This window comes from Canis lupus, chromosome 30, assembly GCF_003254725.2.
Source record: "Canis lupus dingo isolate Sandy chromosome 30, ASM325472v2, whole genome shotgun sequence".
NCBI lineage: Eukaryota > Metazoa > Chordata > Mammalia > Carnivora > Canidae > Canis > Canis lupus.
The window spans coordinates 22,050,090-22,074,682 of record NC_064272.1 but is presented as its reverse complement, the minus strand read 5'-3'; the positions used below and the strand labels follow the sequence as shown (position 1 = coordinate 22,074,682).

Below are 24,593 nucleotides of genomic sequence, written 5' to 3'. Positions count from 1 at the left end.
TTTATCCTTCTAATTTTAATGCTAATATAATTCTAGTAGTCTTGTATTCCTTTGGCCGTTCTCTAATATTAAAATTGGTTAAAGTAGCATTAAATTTTCTATTCTTTTTTTTTTTTTTTTTTAATTTTCTATTCTTAACCCACCCATTCTTACCTTCTCTTTTCCTACCTGCTTTTAATCAATATTATCTTTCTCTGTGTTTACTTTTGTGCTATTAAAACTGCGTATACCTATACTACTTCATTTGGTAGCTCTAAATGATATTCTTTGATGTACTGCTAGTATATGTGAATCAGTTTGTGAACTTTCTCAACCTTATGTTTATTATCTTTTTATGCCCTTCTAGTTTTTATTTGTTGGTTGTATTATTTTTTCATTGTTAGGGCATAAAACATTTGCATTTGATTTACTTGACATTATTTCTGTATTTGTTTTAATCCTTTTTCACAGTAAATATATTCAGTGTTGATTACCAGTGTGTTTCTCATGGCTTCTTTAGTTATGTCTTACTTGGCTGAAGTTCATCTTCTAGTAATTTCCTCAAGAAGGGCCTTGAAAAAAAAAAAAAAAAAAAAAGAAGGGCCTTGAAACAGCATTTTTTGAGTTATTTTCATGTTCAAAACAATTGGACTATATTCCATTCTTAAAAGACGGTTTTGCCAGGTATAAAGTAAGTTGGATCCTACTTTGAGGATCTTATTTGTGATGCTTCTGTCTTACAATATTGAATATTGCTTTGAGAAATCTAGGATAAGCCTAAATTATTTTGCCTTTTATAAATGATTTGATCTTTCTGTCTGGCTGTCCATAGGATTCTTTATTTTGGAAGACTGATAATTTTATAATGATCTGACTTGGTGTTGGGGATTTGGTCAATCTTTTCTGATATGTAACATGTTCTTTCTGCTTGTATGATTGTGTTTTCCTTTATTGTAGTGGAGTTTTCTTGATTCATATTTTAAAATATTAATCCACACAATTGTTTTGTCTTTTGAGAGAGGGGAGAATGTTGTCCAGTATGCATTCATTTGATGTCCTTTGTGTGACACATCTATCATTTTCTTTCTAATCCTTTTAACACTTAAGTTTTTTAAAGTTCCCTTTCTCATTATCATCCTCTCCTTCACTTTATTTTCTAATGCCTGTTCACTACTGTTCTCCTTTCTTTTTTTCTTTTTTTCTTTTATTGCTGTTATCCTTTCTAATTTGTCTTTATCTCTCTGATTTCTCTACTTTTCCCTCGATTTTGCCATTCCTTTTTTGTCTTGTCATCTCTTCTTACTTTGTGATTTTCCAAATAGACACAATTACTTCATTAAGTTTTTAAAATTTGTAGCAAATATTTTGGTCACTGTTTTCATCTACAACTGCTTCATGGTGTTTTTGTCAGAATTTTACATTTTCCTCCTTTTATCCTAAAGTATTTTTGTTTAGATGAAAGTTTTAATCATAGTAAAGAATAAGTTGGATTTTCTTGGGCTAGCTCTTTTGTACAAGCCTCCTTTTAGGAAGTGTAGGTTGCCAGGATAATCTCACATCCTGCTAACTAGCTTATATAACTCTTTGCTGGGCAGGTGGCTTCCTGCAAATGTGACTTTTGTGTCTGATTTTATATGTAGCATTGCCTTATCTGCTTCTCTGTACCAAATGAAGTCTGGGGACTTCTGCCATCCTTCTGCACCTGTTTTTGTAAACAAAGTATATAGCTTTGCAGTTTAGGATGTGTCTTTCACCTTTAGAATGCAAATTTTTGCTGACACTTTCTAAGGTGTTACTGTTGGGTCCTTTTGACTTCTCTGATTTACTTCCAGCTACATGTCTTCTCTCTGATCTTGGCTGCTTTGGGTAGTGCTCATATGTTGTAGAGTCTGTGGATTTTATCTGGCTCTTAGTTTCAATGAAAATAAAATTTTTAGAATTTGGTTGTTGTGGCTTTGGAAGAGTCCCAGGAGAAGAGGAAAATGTTGACTTATGTAGGATGATAATATGGGAACTTCTATTTTACTACTTAAAAATAGCATCCCACCTTCTTTGTTCTAAAAAAGTCTAACCTAAATTTTTAGGTGCTAATAAAGCAATAGGACATGGTTTCTCTACTGGGAGGAGTGAATATGAAAATGGGGTTTAGCTGGTAATTGCTATTTGTCTAATTACAGTATATAGCATTATTTAATATTTGCAAAATGGTTATCTCAGGAAAATAAGGAATAACCCAGGGCTACAGTGAAAAGCTAGAACCAAAAGAGTTTTAGGATTAAATAAAAGATGACCAGTAGGTTTTGAACCGTAGCTCAATGTGCCATCCATAGCTTTCTCTATCCTCCTACAAAACCTTCAGTCTAAACCTAGTTGTCATTTCTTAAGTTGCTTTCTTGCCTTTTGGCTATTTTCTTTGAGATTCTGCGTTTCTCTCAACTACTAAGTTTCCTGAATTATGTTGTCCTTCTTGGTTTTCAGTGGTTTATCATTCATCTGTCTTATATGGATTTGAAACATTGCTTAAAAGATACTGTGAATAATAGCATTGTGTGTCAACTATACTCAAAAAAAAAAAAAAAAGAGGGACGCCCGGTCTGTGGCTCAGCAGTTGAGTGTCTGCCTTTAGCCCAGGGCATGATCCCGGAGTCCCGTGATCGAGTCCCACAGTGGGCTCCCTGCAGGGAGCCTGCTTCTCCCTCTGCCTATGTCTCTGCCTCTCTCTCTATGTCTCTCATGAATAAATAAATAAAAATCTTTAAAAAAAAAAGAAAGAAAAGGATACTTTGAGATTTGTATATTTATTTTTAAAACCTGTTCCTATCTTTTTTATTTTAAAAAAAGAAAATGAAAAAACAGCAAGAAGTTGATCATCTGTTATGTGTATTATAATTTATGAGCATTTAAGGTAACTTTAACTTTTATACATGTACCAAATTAGATGTTTCTGAAAAATATAGCCTTGCAGCACACTCTGCTATGGACTGCTTAGATTATTTTGTAGATTTCAGAAAAGAATCCAAGTCTCAAATATGACTCAATAACTTCTACAGTTTGAAAACCAGATTTAATGTTTGAATATATGTGATTGTTCACATTTCTAATAGGGACACTTACATCATTTTTGTGCATTATAATTTTTCTCATTGCTGTTTGAGATAACTTCTATGGTAAAATTGCAGATAAGGTCAGGGATTTTGTCTATCAAAATGATACTACTGATATACATCATTTGTAGTAAGACATGTATTTTGAGTTATTTTTCTGATAGTGTTGATGGATTTACTCTGAACCATACTTTTCTCCACTTATCCTTAGAGTCAAAACCAGTATGTTTTAAAAGGAACTTAGCCTTATAATAGTCCTTAGAAATAGTTGACTTTCCTAAGGTTGAGCTTTTAAATATTACATGTGTCCTAAGAAATATCTAGAAACATATAGAGCAAAACCTTTCTCATTTCCCTCTTTTTGTTATAGTTTCATTTCAACTTTATTCTGCATGGTTGACCTCAGAGGATAATGTAGTCTAGGGATCTAATATATTTATCCTAATTTAGCTTATTGATGCAACCTTAACTCCCAAACACAAATTATGTCACTATTTGTGGGCCCATTTTAATTAGTATTTTTTACCATTTTAATTAGTATTTTTTCCCCTTTCTTTTAGATCTAGTTTAGATTTTTACCTTAGTGTTATTTCCTTAAAGATTTCCGAATTGACAAGTGAACAAACTAAAAGCAGCTGAAATGTTAAAGGTCTGTCTTGGATCAAAGACCTAGCTTCCCATGTGATACAGAACATTTTACCAATGATCAAATATTTTGTTGTGGCAAGAGAGGACATGGATATTATCTGAGAAATGGAAGAGAGTTCTATTAGAGTTTCAAACTATTTAATGGTGTTACATATTTAGGAAGAGTTTAAGCCAGTTGGTATATGTTGTAAAAGAATTACCTGGGTGTCTTGTTGAAAAAGATTTCTGGGTGCTGTATTGAGATACATTGTGGTTATGGGTCTGAAGTGGGCCCAGGAATTAGCATTTTGACAAGTATTTCTGGTTTTTCTAGTGCAGGTCTTCTTTGGACTGGCCTTTTTTTTTTTTTAATATTTTATTTATTTATTCATGAGAGAGAGAAAGGCAGAGACAGGCAGAGGGAGAAGCAGGCTCCATGCAGGGAGCCCGACGTGGGACCCGATCCCGGGTCTCCAGGATCACACCCTGGGCTGCAGGCAGCACTAAACCGCTGCGCCACCAGCGCTACCCTTTGAGAAGAAAAACTTTGAGAAGAAAAACTACCTTAGAGAAATTCTTCAGCTGAAAATTATGTACCATAAATGAATTAGTTATATCTTACTGAAAAAAAAAAGAGCTCATGTATGAAAGTATTCCACTTTAGAACCAGTTTATGTGACATCTTGACTTTATTCATGAGGAACTAAATTTCTCCTTTAAATATTTAAGCATTCTAGATTTCAAGGTGTAAGTGTAGAATTTTTCAAGATATTACTAATGCCTCCCCCCCCCCCCCCCCAAACACACACACACATACGTTTTCTAGCACCTTGTGTCTGGGCAATGGCAAGTTGTGCTCAATTTTTAGTTCTAACTAGATATTCTGAAATTTCGTTTTTCACCTGATAATTAAACATATACATTATGACATGTAAAACTACATTTCCTTTCTGTGCTCTATCTTGACATGGATGTGAAATGAATAGATTTTAGTTCAGTTAAACATTTAAGTTATTATTCAGTAATTATGTCTGAAAAGATAAATTGCAAGGAAAAACTTGTTAGATCAATAGCCAAATCCTAGTTCTAAGATTATTCTTTAAAAAATTTTTGTGGTGTTCTTAAGATGATAGGTGTATATTGTTATTTAGAGTGTGAGTGTGTACCACAAACTTTTGGATTAATATTTTTCCAGACATACTACCAAGCATAGTTTTACATGGTCTGACTTTAGCTGTAAACATAGAATTATTTTGTTGGTATCTAATTTTTTAAGAGATAAATAAGACTTCTGTTTTTTCTCTTTCAGTACTGTTGTCCAGACATGATAAATAACTTTTTAGGACTGGCTAAAACAGAATTTTCAAGTACAGTAAATAAAAATAAGACTGTTGACTCAGAGAAAGGAAAATTGATTATGTTAGTTAATGACTTTTATTATGGAAAACATGAAGGAGATGTCCAGGAAGAACAGAAGACTCACACAACTTTTAAATGCTTCAGTTGCTTGAAAATTCTTAAAAATAATATTAGGTATGTAAATACTTATTTTTATTTCTGTTTGAAAATTGGATAAATGTTGTATCTTTATTTTGTATTTTTCTTTGCCATTCGGGATAAACAATTTTAATACTTTCTACTAAGGACAAAGGCAGACTGTCCTGTTGAAAAACTGTTCTTTCTTGTAATTAAGAGTTGATTCTTGAATATAGTTTTATTTCTCTAAGATAAGAAAGGACAAACTTTATTTCAAATAAGGCAAAATTAACTAATTCTCCTACATTATCACATTTAAGAATTTTCATGAAATCATTTTCATTTTTAGCTGCATTTGAATTTTTTCTTCATTTCATAAGAAGAACCACTTTAGTAAGTCCAGTTTGACCTCCTCCATACTTATTTATTTAATGCTCAGGTCTTTTAATTCGGATTTATAAATTTTAGAACAGTTACCTTGCAGGAAAAGTGATACTCTTTAGAGAAGTACCAGTTCTAGGAAACATTTCTGCTTTGGTTTTAAAATTTAACCCCTTTAAAAATTAGAAATTTAATTTCTGGTGGAATTTTGAATTTTATACATCTGTGTTTTAAATTTCAGGAACTTTGTGATCTTTGAGTTACATATTAGTAGGTGTCATCCTATAAATGAGTATGTAACAAGAACAGAGTAACAAGACATATTGATTGATATTTTTATTGGTTATGTAGGTTGGTATTTATATTAGTTAAGGTTGTTTTTACCCCCATTTTATTATAAAAATGTTCAGACATTGAGCAAAGTTTTAAAAATTTTACATGCTTATCACCTTGATTCTACCACTAACATTTTACTATGCTTGCTTCATCATATAATCTGTTCATTTTTCCTTCAAACTATTTTTGTTCTTATGCATTTCAAAGTAAGTTGCAGACATCAGTATACTTTCCTTAGATGAGGGTGTTGTGTGTGTGTTTGTACAAACATACATATATATGCCTTTTTATATTTACCCTTGATAACTTTGTAAATAGCATTCTTAGGCACCTGTAGGTTACTTCTGGACCCAGTATATAGTCCATTTTCCTGTGAGTTCTTGGGTCCAAAAAGAAGAATATAGGAAAACCCTGAAATACATTGTGATATACCTCTATAACAATTATTAAAGCTTTGTTTATTGTGGTGCTTTATAGTTTCCGAATTCTTTCACATGTTATTTCATGTGAGTCTTCACATTTCTTTATCTCCTTTAATTAAACTTTAACAGGCATCAGTAGTTAATAGTTTGTTAGAAGGAATATTGTACTTTGTGGTATAAAACTGAAACAATATTACAGTAGAACTCTGTCATCTATTTCCATATTATTACCATTTTAATAGCAAAATATACCAGAAAAATCATGTTAGTAAACAGGATGAAAGCATAGAAATATGTTTCACTGACTTATTAGTTCCTTGATATACTTAAATATTATGTGTATATTAGAAGTTATTCAACAATAGCTTTTGGCTTTTCCTTTGAGATTAGCCCACTTAATATTAAACACATAAAAATTAAAAATTCCTTTTTTTGTTATTGTTTCAGAAAACTACTTAACATATTTTTAGAATACTTGAATATTTCAGACTTTAAAGCAAACAACATTTATAACAGCCAGGAATTGAGCACTTTTTGAAATACTGATTGTTTAGGAAACATAACCTTAATCGTAAATACTTTGTAGTCAAAGAAGTTATGTATGTTATATATGTTAAATAATATTTTATCTTAACAGTAAAAACTGGGGAGACAAATTGATGTTTGCAGAGAATGGTAGGGAAAACTGATAGCTATAGATTTTTACTCTTTGCCTTGTCAATATATTGTGATATGATATTTTTTGATATTTTTTTTTCTACAGTGTCACCAAAAACAGGTTTATTTTATTCTGCAAACATCCTTGTAAGAAGTTTGCTTTTACGTATCCCTCATTTCCATCCATTAGTTTAAGTAGTCTGACTTCCCAGTAGGGGCTCATATAATAATTTTGAGAAAGCTTACTAGTTAAGAGACTATTTTATATAGATACACTTTAATTGCTTAAAGTTGTGAGCTAAAAGTTTAATGGCTCATGACCTTTTCTTTTCCTAGCCAAGACTAGGATTTTCTCTAGGTGTTTGTAGAGCTGGTATTAAAACCAAGGGAGAAAAAAATAAAAAAATAAAATAAAACCAAGGGAGGACAAAAAGATATTTCAAAGTGTGCCATAACCTGTTCAAGGGAAGTACTGTTTTGGAGATGTGAAAAAGAGATAAATGTTATGGCCTTCATGGTGACTGCTATCCAAATTAATGACATTATCACTTATTTTCAAGATTCTTTCCTTTACAGGCTCAAATGAATAATTGTTAATAGTTGACCCAGACTAAAAATTGTTACAACTTTACTTTCAAATTCAGCAAAAAGCTTCAGTAAGCTCTTTTAAATAGGTATTCCCATTTATATTGCACCCTTTGCTGTTGAAGGTCATAGTTCCTGCTCATAAGAAGCCTTTTAGGGAAGCTGAAATTGCAGAATGTAAAACTGAAAAATGGACGTTGCCTACAAAGGGCACAGTCTGCAAGTTAAAATGAACAGTCTGTGCTAACAGTAAACCAGTATCATTAAATAAAACAAAAGGTTCTTGTAATTGTAGGCATTAAAATTGCTATTACATGCATTTAGAAACCAAGACACAAGTAAAAATACCAGTAATTTGTCTTTTAAACAGCTGGAATCTATTGTATATCTTCACAGCCTTAAAAGATTTCTCTCTTGACTGTAGTTGCTTTTGGTAGTAGGGTTTCCTTCCTTTCAACTATTTTATTTAAAAATGTAAACAGTATTCATGTATGGAAAAAAGCCTGCTTTTTAAAAATCTTTAAAAAAAATTTTAATAATCTGAAATGATTAAGAATTTGAGCAAATTAGTGATATTTCAGATTAATTACAGTGATGAATTCTTTTAAAACAAAGATGAAAAGCAAAGATGTTCATTTAGCCACTTAATGAGGGCAGTTATTTAAAACACACAGTTTTCTAGAGGACTTTAAGGCTTTTGAGATTTTATTTTGAATAATATTTACTTTTAGATTCAGATACTTATTTGTTAGATTTTTGTTTTTAAATCTGAATTTTTGCACCTGTTGACAATCATTTATAGGTTTATGAACCACATGAAACACCATTTGGAACTTGAGAAGCAGAGCAGTGAGAGCTGGGAAAACCACACCACCTGCCAGCACTGCTACCGTCAGTTTCCCACACCATTTCAACTGCAGTGTCACATTGAGAGCACACATACACCCCATGAATTTTCCAGTAAGTTACAATTCTGCTTAGGTATTGGATATTATCAACGTTGACAACGTAAACTCTAAGAAAACCTAAAGAAGCTTGTTAGAAAAATAAGACTGAGAAAAAGACTTTGGAATTTGGGGGCAGAATTGGAAAAGTTTTAAGTTATCTAAATTGTTAAAACTGGTTAAAGTTCCTCTTATAAGTAATTCATTAAAGTAAATAACCTGTGCATTATATGTGGGGAACTAAATTAACAACCTCAGATCAGGGATCCCTGGGTGGCGCAGCGGTTTGGCGCCTGCCTTTGGCCCAGGGCGTGATCCTGGAGACCCGGGATCGAATCCCACATCAGGCTCGCGGTGCATGGAGCCTGCTTCTCCCTCTGCCTGTGTCTCTGCCTCTCTCTCTCTCTCTGTGACTATCATAAATAAATAAAAATTAAAAAAAAAAAATTAAAAAAAAAAAAAAAAAAACAACCTCAGATCATAGCTTTCAAATATGAAATTAATGCCTTTCATTTAAACTTGAATAAGAAAAGTAGGATTCTAGTTAAAAATCACAGATATTAGAGCTTGATAGCTTGAATTCAAATCCCAGGTCTCCCTCTTTATACAGCTATGTGACCTCAGGCAAGTTACTTAATATTTGAATAATAGGGATAATAGAAATACCTACTTCATAATGCTGTTATGGGAATTAAATGAGCTAATGTAAGTAAAATACTTAGAACTGTGTTTGGCACACAGTTAAAAACTGTATAACTATTGTCAGTCCCCACCAATACTATAGTTATTATTGTTGATACAAATATATAAAATGAATTTTACACATGTATATCTGTTTTTGTTTGCCTGGTGAGGTTACCTTGTTTTTAATTGAAGTGTAAATGACATATAGATTCAGGTATACAACATAATGATTTGATATGTGTGTATATCTTAAAATGGTATGTCTTTTTTCCCTCCTCGCTTTTAGCCATTTGCAAAATATGTGAATTATCGTTTGAAACAGAGCATATTCTTTTGCAACATATGAAGGACAACCATAAGCCTGGTGAAATGCCATATATTTGCCAGGTATACATATATTTTATTGTGTACTTAGTGTTTGGTTTGTTTGTTTTCTGTTGTTTTGATTATAAGATTTAAACCTACTGGACCAGGTGTCAGGAAATCTTTTCTGTAAAGCACAGATAGAAATAAATATTCAGTCTTTGAGGGTCATACAGTCTGTGTTGCAAATAATCAACTTTGCCATTATAGCACAAAGGCAGCCATAGACAGTAAGTAGATGAATGTGATCAGGCTGTGTTAATTTACTTAAAATTTATCTATGGACACTGGAATCTGAATTTCACATAATTTTAATGAGCCACAAAATATATCTTTTTATTTTCCTAACTCTTTAGATAAAATTGGTTACTAAAATTAAAATTCCTCTTGTAAACTATTAATAAAAATAACTTTGGCTTAACTCATGTGTTATATGTGCAGTCAATAGAGTTGAAATTGGCCCATAGGCCATTTTAAACCAACTCCCAATTGGACAAAGAAAAGCCTGTGGCCAAAAGACAAGCATAGGGACTTATTTTACCATATAGGGAAGAATGTAGGCATACAAAGGAAGTATGAGATGCTTTTAGTTACGGAGAACTCTACGAAATGCTTTGTGATTAGCATTTTTTTCAGAATTTGAAGAAGAAATAGAAAAGAAGGTAAAAATACATTGCCAATCCATAGCCTGGAGGCCATTTATAATCTAAAGGAAGGTGCTGTTTTATGTAGCAGGAAAAAAAACTTTATAGGACAAGAGGTATTAAAGAATGAAAATTCGAGTCAAGTTGGGGGTGATAAAAAGATCTTATTAAAAAGAAGGGAACTTAGTTATGTTTTGGGAACTGTCCCTAAACTTTGATAGTTAACTTTTCTGTCTCAGAAGATTATCTTTTGGTGCTTGCATTAATGGGATTCTTGGTTATGCAGGTATTAGAGCTGAATGAGTAGCAGCTGATGTTCTTCTAAACAAATGACCTATGATTGTTACTTTGTAATTGCATATCATTATATTTTTTCAAGTTAAACTAAACCTTCTTTATTTGTAGGTCTGCAATTATAGATCATCTTCATTTTCTGATGTAGAAACTCATTTTAGAACATCCCATGAAAACACTAAGAACTTGCTATGTCCATTTTGCCTCAAAGTTATTAAAATTGCTACACCCTACATGCATCATTATATGAAGCATCAGGTGAGATTTATCAGTTCTTCTTTGATCATGTTGTTTTAGCAAAAAGACAGATTATTACTTAGAACATTGGTTAGATTTGTTCTGCAAGGGAAGCAAGATTTTCCAAATGACTTGGTTAATTTGCAGTTTATGCTGAATTACTTGTAAAACTAACTTCTTTTTTCTTGCTTCCTTTCTGGTGATGTTGTGGCTCATAAGTGAAAATTCTGAAAGATAGCCAGAAATAGGAAACCTAGGATTGAAGAGAAAAAGGGAAGATGACTGGAATATCCATAAGATTGGTGGCTATTTCAGGATCCAAGAGTGGATATGGGAATGATTTTGAAGGTAGTTATCAGGGTAAGGGTGAGTTGAACTAAGAAAAGTGTGAGGACTCATAATCTTGTTTCTTTTTTTACCCCATCCTTCCACTTTTAGCCTCATTATTATGAGAATACATGGTATTAACATTGACCAGAAGTGGTCTTTTATAGCTGCCAGTGATAAAGGAAACAGTAATGACACTTACAGTTTGGTATATGAACTCTGCCAAAGAACTATATTTAGGTCATTATTTTTCTTGTGAATGAATTCTGCTAGTTCTGCTATATAATTTTTGGGATCCAGTTTTAGCACTTAATACCCTTCTCGTGAATTCAGATATTATGCTTACTGGTTTTATTATTACCGGTGTAAAATATATATACATATTATATATACATACATACATCACATCTTCTTTATCCAAGTGAATTTAGTATCTCCTGTTGTGATTGGGATGATACTCATCTTTGAGAAGTCTGGCAAGATCTTTCTGTTCTAGGTTTACCCAACTATGTTCCATCAGGTGTTATTAGATGTTTCCTTCCACATTGTTACTGGTAAATAAATTTAGTAAATGCCTAGGTTTACAATATCAAACAGTTTTGTTTTTTTTTTTTAAAGATTTTATTTATTTATTCATGAGAGAGAGAGAGAGGCAGAGACACAGGCAGAGGGAGAAGCAGGCTCCATGCAGGGAGCCCGATGTGGGACTTGATCCGGGGGGTTTCCAGGATCACGCCCTGCCCCAAAGGCAGGCACTAAACCGCTGAGCCACCCAGGGATCCCAGTTTTGTTTGTTTTTGAAAACAGGGCTTCTCTGAACTTTTAATATGCTAATGAACATGGTGAATCTCCAAGCCAGTATAGTACTTATTAGTCCCCAAACTTTTTTGGCCATTGAGCCCTTTATTTGCACAATACATATTAACATTTTTTGAGGACTAGAGTTTTAGAAACACTATTCTTGGTATTCTTTATTTCATCTTTGACCTTAAATCTGAATGAGAGAATGAGATATAAAACAGTAGTGCTATTTTTTTAGTCTTTTTTTTTTAAAGATTTTATTTATCATGACACACACACACACACACACACACACACACAGTGGCAGAGACACAGGCAGAGAGAGAAGCAGGCTCCATGCAGGGAGCCTGACATGGGATTCGATCCCAGGTCTCCAGGGTCAGGCCCTGGGCTGAAGGCGGCACTAAGCCGCTGAGCCATGCAGGTTGCCCAGGAGTCTTTTTTTTTTTTTTAAAGATTTTTTATTTATTTATTTATGATAGACAGAGAGAGAGAGAGAGAGAGAGAGAGAGAGAGGCAGAGACACAGGCAGAGGGAGAAGCAGGCTCCATGCCGGGAGCCCTATGTGGGACTCCATCCCAGGACTCCAGGATCATGCCCTGGGCCAAAGGCAGGTGCTAAACAGCTGAGCCACCCAGGGATCCCCCTGCCCGGGAGTCTTTTAACATAATTTTTCCCACACACTTTCCTAAGCTCCAGAAGGAGATGGAGACACAAGAAAAATGATAATTATGAAAGAGATGTGTGGACCCACTATGTGGGCTTTGTGATTTGTAAGGTTTTTATATACTGAGTTTTATGTCTTGTCTTGCCATTTTGGCTCAATATTCTTTTGTTTATATGGGATACTTAGGCAGTCAGCAGTTAAGAGGGGGAATCTATTAATAAGAATCATCATCATCTTTTAAGGTATTTACAACATCCATAATTATTTACGAAGACTGGAACACCCTAGCTAAGTAGGACTATAAACTTGTAATTGAGATGACATCATTAGTGTGATATTAGACAATAAGAATTGTTGGCTTTTGTAAACAGGCACATTTTATTGTCTTCAAAGACTTTGTAACTTTTTTTTAAAGAATATGTATTAAGTCACAGGTGATTTTAGAGCTAACAATCCAGTTCGTATGACTTTTAAGAAATAATAAAAGTGGTTTCAGATATGTTAAATATGCTCATTAGGGGATCCCTGGGTGGCTCAATGGTTTGGTGCCTCCCTTTGGCCCAGGGCGCGATCCTGGAGTCCTGGAATCGGGTCCCGCGTCGGGCTCCTGGCATGGAGCCTGCTCCTCCCTCCTCTTGTGTCTCTGCCTCTCTCTCTCTCTCTCTCTCTATGTCTATCATAAATAATAAATAAATAAATATTAAAAATAAATAAATAAATAAATATGCTCATTAAATCTTTAATAAAAACATTAAACAGTTAACATAGGTAGTCAGTTACCTTATGGCAGCAGCAGGTGCTTTATAAGCATTGTCATCTTTAATCTTCACAATCACCATATGTATATTATTATTTTTAACTTTTAGATGAGGAAACAAAATTTTAGAGAAAGTAACTTGCTCAGTGTCCTATTACCTAATAAAAAGCAGAATTAAAATTTGACTTCAGAGCCCAGGCTTTTACTGCTTTACCACAGAACCAGATTTCACATTGGCATTAGGTCTAAGGGCAGAAATTACATATAGTCAGAATTCCTCTTAATCTCTCAAATCTCCCAAACAGTTCAGTATGTGTATCAAAAAAGTTCAACACAGGTAATTATTTCTCTACCCTTGGAATAAGTCACTATTTTCTTTGATTGAACATGATGTATTTAAAAATGTATTGTTTCTTTATCACTCTTATCACCTTGAAATGCGTTCATACACAAGAGACATGTATAAGACTTGTGTCCAACTAAGAGAATAGTAGATTAATGTATTCTATGTCATGACTCTGGACAAATGTTCATTGAATGGAATGACAGATGTTTTGAACTAGTTAAATTGTACCTACTTCACATATGCATCTTCTCTGTCAGTCTCTTGCTTTTTGCCTCACAATCCAATTATTTAACAAATATTTATTGGATGCTTTACTATGTGCCAGGGGCTATTTTGGGTATTACATAAGAATGAACAAAACAAAGTTTGTGCCTTCTGGAATTTGAATTATAGTAGAGAAAGATAAATATATATGTGTGTTTATGTTTGAATGTATATGCGTGCTAGCTAGTGATAGTACTGTGGAAGGAAAATGTGAAGGATAAAGAGTGCCAGGGAGGTATTGGGAGTGGAGGAATGGTTATTATTATGTATGTAGTGTGGTAAAACATGAGCCTTTTTTTAAAAAGATTTTATTTATTTATTCATAAGAGACACACACACACACACAGAGAGAGAGAGAGAGAGAGGCAGAGACATAGGCAGAGGGAGAAGCAGGCTCCATGCAGGGAGCCTGATGTGGGACTCGATCCTGGGACTCCAGCATCATGTCCTGAGCCAAAGGCAGGCGCTAAACCACTGAGCCACCCAGGGCATCCCAAAACATGAGCCTTTTTGAAGGAAATAAAGGAATAAGCCATGTGGAAATCTGGGAAAGGAAATATTATGTAGGCATTGAAGTGAATGTATACATGAGACACTCAAAGAACAGTGAAGAGGCCAGTTGTGGCTAGAGCAGAGTAAACTAATAAGAGGAAAAGAAGTAGGGGATAAGCTTGTAGCAATAGAATGCAGTCCAGTTCATGTAGAGCTTTGTAAACCAGACACTGGACTTTGGAAAACCTTTGGAGCATTTAGGTTTGTGAACAATCTGCTGTGTTTTAAGATCATTGGAGAATAGACAAAAGGGAGGAAAGAGCATGATAGGAAGAAGATGAAAGTCCAGGTGAGTGGCTTGGACTAGTATGGCAGCAGTGGTTAGAGGTAATGAGGAGTGGAAAGATTATGAAAGTGTTTGAAGGTAGAGCTGACAGGTTGGATATGGGTTGTTGTGTGAGTGAGTTAACCAAGTTTTTGTCCTAACCATTTGCAAGAATGGAATTTTCATATACTGTTTTAGGGGGAAGACTGAGAAAACAGATTTTGGAGGGCAGGGGGTAGGGAGAAAATCCAGAATTCAATTTTGTCCATGTTGATTTGAGATGCATAATAGCTATCAGGTTGTGATGTCAAGTAGATAGTTGTATAGATAGTATGTAAAGCCATGAAACTGGATAAGGTAACCTGGGGAGTGATTATAGATAGAGAAAAGATTTATGGGAATCAGATTCTGGGAAACTTTCTTTCTGTCCTGTTATTTTGGTGTGTATCTTTGCCAAGTTTTCTTTTTTCCTCCTCTTCCTTCAGCACGTATAAGTGAATTTTTAAAAATTGCCTGAGTCTATAATATAATCCAGTGCACCACACTTCTAAAATAGTCTTAAGATGCAGCTAGAATAGTAATACAAACACATTATATTTATACATGGCTTTGAATTTTGTAAATTCAAAGCTTTGATTTATGAAATGCCTGCTGTGTGCTAGTAACTGTGCTGGGTACTTCTCAGTATATTACCTTGTTTGAATTTTATAAATGACTGAGTGTATTTATTTATTTATTGAGTGTATTTATTTATTTATTTATTGACTGAGTGTATTTAAATGGAAATAATAATGTACTGGCAGATTTTAACTTTCGAGAAAATATTCCTTTGTATTTGTGTATTGTTTAAGATATATATATATATATCATATATATATCATATATATATATATATACATACATATGTCATCTCTTAATGAGAGCATATAGGTAAGATTGTAGTTGATTTGATATTATATAATAGAAAGAACATGGATCAGGAGTCTGGCAGTGCCAGTAACTAGTTTTGGGGGAGTGATTTAGATTTTTCTTGGGTCCTGTTTCCCAGCAGCGTTGGGTTTAAAGAGGGACTCACTCAAGATACCTCAATCATAAAATAGATTGGGAGTAGTTCTGATTTACGTCTCCATATCCGCACTGTTCAATGTTCATATGGCTCTTGAAGTTAAAATTAAATAAAATTAAAAATTCAGTTCCTCTGTTACACTTAGTACATTTCAGGTGCTCAATAACCATATGTGGCTACTGGCTACCATATTGAACAGTGCAGCTGTAGAACATTTTCCTCATTGCAGATGGTTATATTAGCACAGTTTTATACAACCACTTCCATAACAACCTTCTTTGAAATGTCTGGTTAAGTATTTGAATTTATTTTGCCAACTTGTCAACCAAGTGGAAATAGCAAAAATTAAAAAGAATTTACTTTTTTTAGGATAAAAACATAGTATAGCTCTTTTTAACCATATCATGAGTCTAAATACTTTATAATTAGATGAACTTTCACATCACTGCTGAGAGAACTTTCATTAGAACCTACTGATAGAACGTTTATGTTCAATTTCTTTCTAGTAACAGACATTTTTGAAACCCCAGTGTTTTTAAAAATGAAATAACATTTTGCTGTTATTTATATGGGAGATGTAAAATAATACTAGTTTTAAAATTACTTAGGTATCATTAAAGTAAATCAGAACGGTTTAAGGGCACGACACTTGTGGTTATAGAAATTATTTTTCCTCCCTTTTCCTGTTTTTAAACAGAAGAAAGGAATACATCGTTGTACAAAATGCAGACTACAATTTTTGACATGCAAAGAGAAAATGGATCATAAGACTCAACATCATAGAACATTTATAAAACCTAAACAACTGGAAGGATTGCCTCCTGGAACAAAGGTAAGTTTAAATGTCTTGTATTTTAACACTTTGTATGATAATAGAAATTAACTCCTGCCTTCTTTTATCTATTAGATATAATACTTTAAAAAATGATGTCTGATTTTTATGAAGACTTTAATTTTAGGCTTTATCATTCTTATATCTAGAAAAAAATCCTTCTGACCATCCTTTTATGGTCAGTGGTGTGTGCTGTGCTAAAGTGTTATTCCTTTGTAAAAAGTGCAACAGATTAATTATTCCCTGAGTCAGCGGGTTGTGTCGATATTATATAGGCTGTTTTTGAGCTATTCCAGTTGGCAGTGTATACGTCAATTTTATCTGCTAAACTATAAGATAGTTGAGATCAGGACTCATGTTTTATCTTTGTGTCCTTAGCTTCTGGTATAGTGCCTTGAGTGCCGTAGATCTTTGTGTCCTTAGCTTCTGGTATAGTGCCTTAAGTGCTGTAGGTTCTCAGATGTTTACTGAAGTTGTTATTACTGAGTCTACTCTCAGAGAAGCAAGTTCTGCTGCTGGATAGCATTATGTTTTAAGTGAGCAAACATGTCTGACTGCATACTGATGATTGTAATTTACTTTTCCCTTTTTGCCTTATATACCTCTGTTTTCTCTGACTTCTTTATATACAGTCAGCTCTTGAATATTTGCTCCAGTGGAGGGAAACAGAGGCATGGATAATCCAAAGTGAAATAATCCCCAAAACATTTATATTTGCCTTTGGGTACTTACCTTTGAATGTGGGTATGTCTGTTATTTGAATTAACTAAAACAATATAAAGCCATGCTCTGAAGACCTAGAGCAAGAGAAGCTATCCAGCATCGTTCCCTGCAGTCCATTCATTCCATGCTGGGACTAGACATGCAGAACACTAATGTAAGCAGTGCAGTCCTCTCTCATATTTTCCCTTATTAATAATGATAGTAATAATATTAATAATGATACTAAATGTTCTTATAGCACCTTAGAATAAGGCTTTTGGTATGCTTTTTTATTTAATCCATACAGCAATCCAGTGAGGAAGACAGACAGTTATTGCCCTATATTATAAAGAAGAGAATAAGTTACTTATTTAGGTCACATGGCTAGGATGGCATGGTGTAAGATTTAACCTCAGGTCTTTTGATTCCTAGTCCAGTGCTTTTGTGTGATACCAAAACACATGTATTTCATAGGACTTCCGCATAGTCTGTTCCTCAAATACATGGGAGAAGTACGGTTAAATGATTAATGAGAATGTTGGTAGGCAATTGTTTTTCATTGCCAATCAACAAATGTAATTTCTGGATACTAAATGATAAGCTTTATATTAGTTCTCTTTAAGGAAATTCTAAATATTAAACTCTCCATACAGTATAATGAGTTGATATATAACCTCTCCCATAACCTTTGTATACATAAATCCTGCCTAATGAGCTCCTGGAAAGAGGAGGTCATATTTACTATAGATCTGTTTGTTTTATAGCTGTTGAGGGATAATGCAGGCCTTTCTAGAATTATTTTTTGGGCTTTGAGATTTAAATTTTGATCTCTGAATTATTTGAGATATATCAGAGCATAAAAATAGGTATGGAATGTGCTCTTTTAATAGTTCTATAATTTGCATTAACTCCTAATTATGCATTAATAACTGTTAACATGACTGATATCAATACCAAAAAATGTAGTATTACAAGTGAATAAATATCAAGTTTAATTTAATTTAATTGGTATGAACATTTAGAATAAATGGAAGACTTATCCAATTATAGTTTATACTTGCCCTTTCCAAATACTTGATGTTTAACTTTTTGTTATACAGTTATATTTTAATACTAATGCCATGATTAATTTTCTAAAGCAAACATTATCTCCATTTTTGTAGGTTACTATTCGAGCTTCAGTTGGACCTCTTCAGTCAGGATCTTCACCTACACCTTCCATTAGTGCAAGCACTTCTACCCTTCAGCTCTCACCTCCAAGGACTAAAAATATAACTGCTAAAAATCCCACAAAATCTAACACAAGCAAACCTAATACAACTAAATCCAATACAAGTAAACCTAATGCAAGTAAGCCTAATGGAAGTAAATCTAAATATAAATCAAAAATCTCTAATATGCAAAAGAAACAAAGCACATTGGCTAGTAGCAATAAAAAAAGTAAAGTCAATACAGCATTGAGGAACTTAAGGTAATCTTTTATTCCTCATATATAATACTAATTTAAAGTATAAAAACTTTATTTAATATAAATTTACCCTATTACACAGCTCTCTTATACATTTATATGCTATCACTATGACATAAAGGCCAAGCAAATAATAAAAAGGTATTTTTTTACAACTCTTGAACAGTATTTGAATTATTATTTTTTATAATATTCATTTATTATACTGGTATTATATGTGTGCTTATATCTTGTGATGTTTGTATTGCTTAACTTAAGCCCTTTTATGCCAATGAAAAACATCGATTTATGTTAAGATTGTTTACACTTACTCTAGCTATTATTCCAGAACAGAATTTTCAAATTATAACTCTATTTAAACATATTCATTTAAACACCTTGGCCTTAATTAACAGAACATTAATAAGGCCCTCCCTTATTATTTTTGTTTTAAAATATATTTTTATCATTTTCTTTATATCTCCATAAGGTATCGTCGGGGAGTTCACAAGTGCATTGAGTGTTGTTCCGAAATAAAAGATTTTGCAAATCACTTTCCTACGTATGTCCATTGTAGTTTTTGCAGATACAACACTAGCTGTAGCAAAGCCTATGTAAATCATATGATGAGGTAAGATGAGTTAAACATCTGTAATTACCAATTAAAATTATAGTTCAGAAAGTTTGTTTTGAAACAGTTATCCTTTTAGAAGCCAATTTTTCTCTTTAAGGATCTAATTGTCTAGTTACAGGGAACTTTTAGGATAATACCTGGTACTATTTTCCCCAGCATCATAACTCATAAATTATTGGAACTAAAATTGTAAGAATAGTTAGACTAACGAAATTAGGATAGGTTTTTAGGGAAATTGTTTCTCTATGGGTATTTTTTTTCCTTTAGATTTTTAAAGGATCATTTTCAAATATAAAAAATCAAATATTTTAAATATATTTACCAAACAAATACATGTAATCTCATGAATATTATTCTTTGAAAGCAGTTACTTTGAGAGACTCCAGGGTTTTTAGTGATGTTAGGAGCTTTATTGGGTCTTTTTCTCTTTTTCTCTGTAAGCCATTATCTGTCCATCTATCCATCAAACCATCTATCCTTGCATTCATTCAGTGGAATGAGAGACTATCCCAGTCATGAGGCCATTGTTGGAATTTTTTATTATATTAATTCATTCAGCTTATGTTATTTGGATACCTGATATTTACTCTATGCAGAGGAAGCCTTCACAGCCCACATTTCTTTCATTTGTATCTCATTAATAGGAACATCCCTTAGGATACATTTTTATTTTTTAAAAAATAGTCAAAAATTGTTTACCTGTAGAGCAGTTAGGTTGATCATTCAAAGTGAGATTGTTCCTTTTTTTTTTAAATTAGAATTGAAGTATAAAAGGGATTTTCTTACAGATCATAAAATGACCTCTATATTACTTTTTGGTCATTAATCAGCTACTCTTTTCAAGGATTTCCCACCTTCTTGATGACTTTAGCACTTCTCTCATACTTTCTTTCCCCTTTATTAGCCTGACCTCAGGTACCTGGACTTCTTCAGTACTAGTGCTTCACATCAACCCTTAAGTTATTGTAACCTCCTTTGTTATACCACAGTACCATTTTAATCTCATCATACCTACTGTTCATTTCTTTACAATTGCCATTACCCTGTAGAGTTAACTCCTTTTGAGTTTTTAGTACTTTGAATCCCTTTTTCAGTCTAGCAGCACCTGTTTAACTGTATAGTCATCCTTACTCTCAGGGTCATATGTTTTGATTGCTGCTTTGTTTTTGTTCTAGAATCCTTTACCTTTTTAGTCATGGTCACTTCGCATATATCCCAACATGAGACTGGAACTTCTTACTCTCCTGAAGTTTATGCTCAGTTTTAGACTTAGCTGGATTTGATTCAATCAACTCTGACTTTGTGGTCTTTAACGTTGTTGACTGGGTCCTGTCTTTTTATTTTAAAATACCTCTTTATTTACTTTTTACTTTTTTAATACTTCTTCGTTTTTATCTACAATATTTATTTAAACTTTTTTTTAGTACTCTGGAAATTTTATTTTAGTCTCTTAGAAGTTAACCTGGCCAAGTATTCAGTTGGAAGTCACCCTTTATTTATTTATTATTTTTTAAAAAGATTTTATTTATTTATTCATGAGAGACACAGAGAGAGAGAGGCAGAACACAGGCAGAGGGAGAAGCAGGCTCCATGCAGGGAGCCCGATGTGGGACTCAATCCCAAGACTCCAGGATCACACCCTAAGCCGAAGGCAAATGCTTAACCGCTGAGCCACCCAGGCGTCCCTCCAATTTTATTTCTTAATCTTCCTAAGATCCAACTCTATATTTCTAATTATTTCATACATGTTTTAACCTTTGACTCACTAGCATCTAAAAAGAACAAAAATGAGCCAAACATTATCATCTGTCCAGAATTCACACAACTACCCAAATACTCTTTCAGGGCACCATTTCTGTGAATGTGGAACACCAGCTGGAAATAGTTTACTATCCCAAGTTTCGTAAGCTCCTGAAGTTCTCTTGATCAGCTACTGTGCATTATGGTTTTCTGAGACTCCCCTTTTTGCATTCTGCTACTCTGCTTCTCAACTATTGGACTGGTCTACACCTGTATTCCAATTCCTCTAAGCCAGGCCCCAGGCATCTTTTCCCCAGTATACTGCTGTGTGAAATGTTTCTTCTTTCTGTGACAAATACATGGTTGCCTGAATGGGGCTTTAATTCTGCCCTTAATTTGTAAGGGGCCAAATTGGAAAATGTTTTGTTTTGTTAAACCAAGAATCTTTCACTCTTCCCTCTCATTTATCACAGGCTTCCCACCTGTCCTATAGAACCTCCAAGTCCATTCTATTGCAAAACATTTATGATTAGCCCACCTTCCTCCATATCCTTTTTCCAATTCCCAGTGAGCCCCAACCCTGCACTTTATTATCTTTGTGCTGTGCTCTGAGCTCCTGCTTATTGTTAGCCTCTTAATGGAACTGAAAGCTTCCATTGCCACTCTTAGGGTTTAGTAGGTCTCTAACTTTTTATCTACTGGTACACTTGCCTCATTCACTGCCTTAGGTATCCTCCCATTGAATGACCACCATTACTTCTGCCCCGCGTGGATTCATATTATAGGCTTGAGTTCTGTATGTATAGAAGATTCATTTTCTCCAGAGGTTGAGTACCTTTAATCTTATCCTATACCACCTCTGTACTCTCATTTGGTCTTTTTCCCTCTGGTCTCATATCTGCACCATCCCCATAAATTGACCACTGTTCCCCAGAATAAAATTTATCACATAACTCATTTTTGACAGTGGCGTTTCCTTATTCTTTGTTAAGTCTAGAATGTCCCTATTCTTCCTCTCCATTTATCTTCTTTTTTGGGGGTGTCTGATCACCACAACCACTCAGAGGGATCATTCCTCACTTTGAGTGTGTACCATTCATTTATTTTTTTGCCTTTTATTGTATTTGTTTGTGTTTGTATTATTTCCTTGAGAAGAAGGGGCTGTTTGTATTCACCATGTCACTCAGCACATTACAAATAGCAAGGCATTATTTGTTGTAATTATAAAAGGCTCTAAATAAAATCTCAAAAGAGGATGTTAAAAATCTTGATGCATTTGTAGTCTTTTTGGAATAAGTCTCTTTTGAAGAAGAGTGTCATTCAACATGTAAGTTTTAAGTGGTTTTTTTTTAAAAGTAGTATTATTTGGGTTTGGTTGTTTAAATTACTGCACCTTATTTACTTATAGACTTCAGATAGTAATTAATAGAAGTCACCTGAAAAAAAAATGGAAGCAAATTACCATATAATATTGTTGTTACTATTCCTCAACAGGATGTATATAAGAAGGCTTTTTCTCTACATGTAATAGAACTAATTTAATGGACATAAGTATTTAATATTTCTTTTTCTAGCAGAGTTTACTATTTGCTAAGAAGTATGGCAATCTGGTGGTGAAGAATCAGACAAATCTGGATTTGAATCCAAGCTTCACCATTTATTTATTACCTGTGTGACTTTGGGCAAGTTACTTAACCTGACTCCCAGTTTCCTTTTCTCAAAAAGAAAGTCATTGTGATAATTACAGAAAACATACTTAAAGTGCTTAATAAAATGATTTTTACTTAGGAGATATTCAAGTAATTGTAGCTGTTATTTCTAAGTTGTCATTATTAGGTATTGTGGATAAAGTCCTTGCCTCTAATTTTCACAATTTAGTAGGAGAGGTATATTTACCTAACTTAAGATGGTAAACAAATGACTATGAGAGCGCAGAGAAGGGAAGAATGAGTTCCTTAAGCAAGATATAAGGGGAGGTACTTTATAAATGACATTTCACTTAGGCTTTGAAGAATGACTTAAAATTTTACCAAGGAAAAGGAAAACTGATATAACAGGTTGTTCTAGATAATGGATAAGACAGAACACTGAATTTTTATGATATGTTTGAGTTCATTATATATTTTGTATAGATTTACTGGCATTAAAGAAGAGTCGTTAGAAGCAGTTGGATTATTGTGGTAGCGTCATAACTGATGTCCTGTCTAGTCCATCCCCTTCCCCCTGCCTCTCCAGTTTTTCCTTTATTCTCTTACTGCAGTAGGCATGTCTGCTCAGGTCTTTTTTGGCATAAATATCCTTTGCCCTTCTAACATTCATAGTCATGAAGTTCAGATATTCTGGAGAGTATAAGACCTTTCAATATTTAATGTCTGACCACTTTTTCAGCTCCTTTAGAGCTTATTTTATTTTTATTTTTTTCCTTTAGAGCTTATTTTTTTGAAAATCCCTCCGTATCTTGCTCTGTACTTTGTCTAGAGCAAGGTGTAGTGCCCTTCTTTACTGAAATGAACTCCTGATTGTTAGCTGGTTTCTATTCCATTTACCTGCAGTTTTCCTTCATGCAGCCACAAAACTTTGTGTCACTATTAATGTTTATAATTATTTATGAATATGTATTCATTCATTTAAAAGCATTTATTCTGTGCCACCTGCTGTTTGACTTTTTTGCCTCCCCCTACTCACGCCGGGACCTTGAGAGACAACCTGCCCTCTTTCTTTTTGTATTCTCAACCTCTAGTGTAGTATCTTCAATAGTAGGCATACCATTAGTACTGTTAACATTCCTTTTGTGTTTCATCAGAAATAAAGTTGTTTTATACTGAATTAAAATTATTAAGAAGATACGGTCAAAGGGAGTTTTTTCTCCTCTAGTCTTATTGAGGTATAATTTATATATAATAAAATTAACTTATTTTTAGAGAAAGCTTAATGAATTTTGATAATTATATACAGTCTTATAACTAGGTGGTGAATTTTTAAAGCCTAAATTTCAACATATGTTTTTACTCTATTCTTTTTCTTTAAATTTTATTTAAATTCAGTTAATTAACATATAATATATAATTGGTTTCAGAGGTAGAGGTCAATGATTTATCAGTCTTATATAATACCCAGTGCTCATTACATTATGTACCCTTCTTAATGTCTGTCACCCAGTTACCCCATCTCCTTATCCCCTCCCCTCCAGCAACCCTCAGTTTGTTTCCTATAGTTAAGAGTCTCTTATGATTTGTCTCGCTCTCTTAGATTTATTTTTGTATTGTTATTAACTTTATGCAGATCTAACAGGAAGAAGGAGGATAATTTTTTTCTTGTTTATGAGCTATAGATCTACTTTTCCATTTCTATAATACAAGGATAATGATAAAAGAATGGAATTTGTGTAATAAATATAAATAAAAGAGCATTATAGGGTTTGTTTTTTTTAACAGGGAACTCTAAATTAAAACTGGATTTG

General features: G+C 33.4%; 1 protein-coding gene across 21 annotated transcripts in view; it reads left to right on the top strand.

Moving 5' to 3' along the window:
- Positions 1 to 24,593, top strand: part of ZNF280D (zinc finger protein 280D) — a 294,058-nt gene that overhangs the window by 217,790 nt on the left and 51,675 nt on the right. For 20 of the 21 annotated variants that reach the window (XR_003146134.3, XR_004810835.2, XR_007407479.1 and 17 more), the window contains 7 exons: positions 5,020 to 5,243; positions 8,370 to 8,527; positions 9,482 to 9,582; positions 10,608 to 10,754; positions 16,476 to 16,610; positions 18,476 to 18,783; positions 19,250 to 19,390. Coding sequence is in view for 16 of the 21 variants with exons in the window: in XM_025472692.3 (XP_025328477.1) it covers positions 5,020 to 5,243; positions 8,370 to 8,527; positions 9,482 to 9,582; positions 10,608 to 10,754; positions 16,476 to 16,610; positions 18,476 to 18,783; positions 19,250 to 19,390 (1,214 nt within the window). In the remaining 5 variants the exon portion in view is untranslated. The remainder of the gene's footprint in view (positions 1 to 5,019; positions 5,244 to 8,369; positions 8,528 to 9,481; positions 9,583 to 10,607; positions 10,755 to 16,475; positions 16,611 to 18,475; positions 18,784 to 19,249; positions 19,391 to 24,593) is intronic. The other variant, XM_049104453.1, reaches the window with a different exon arrangement.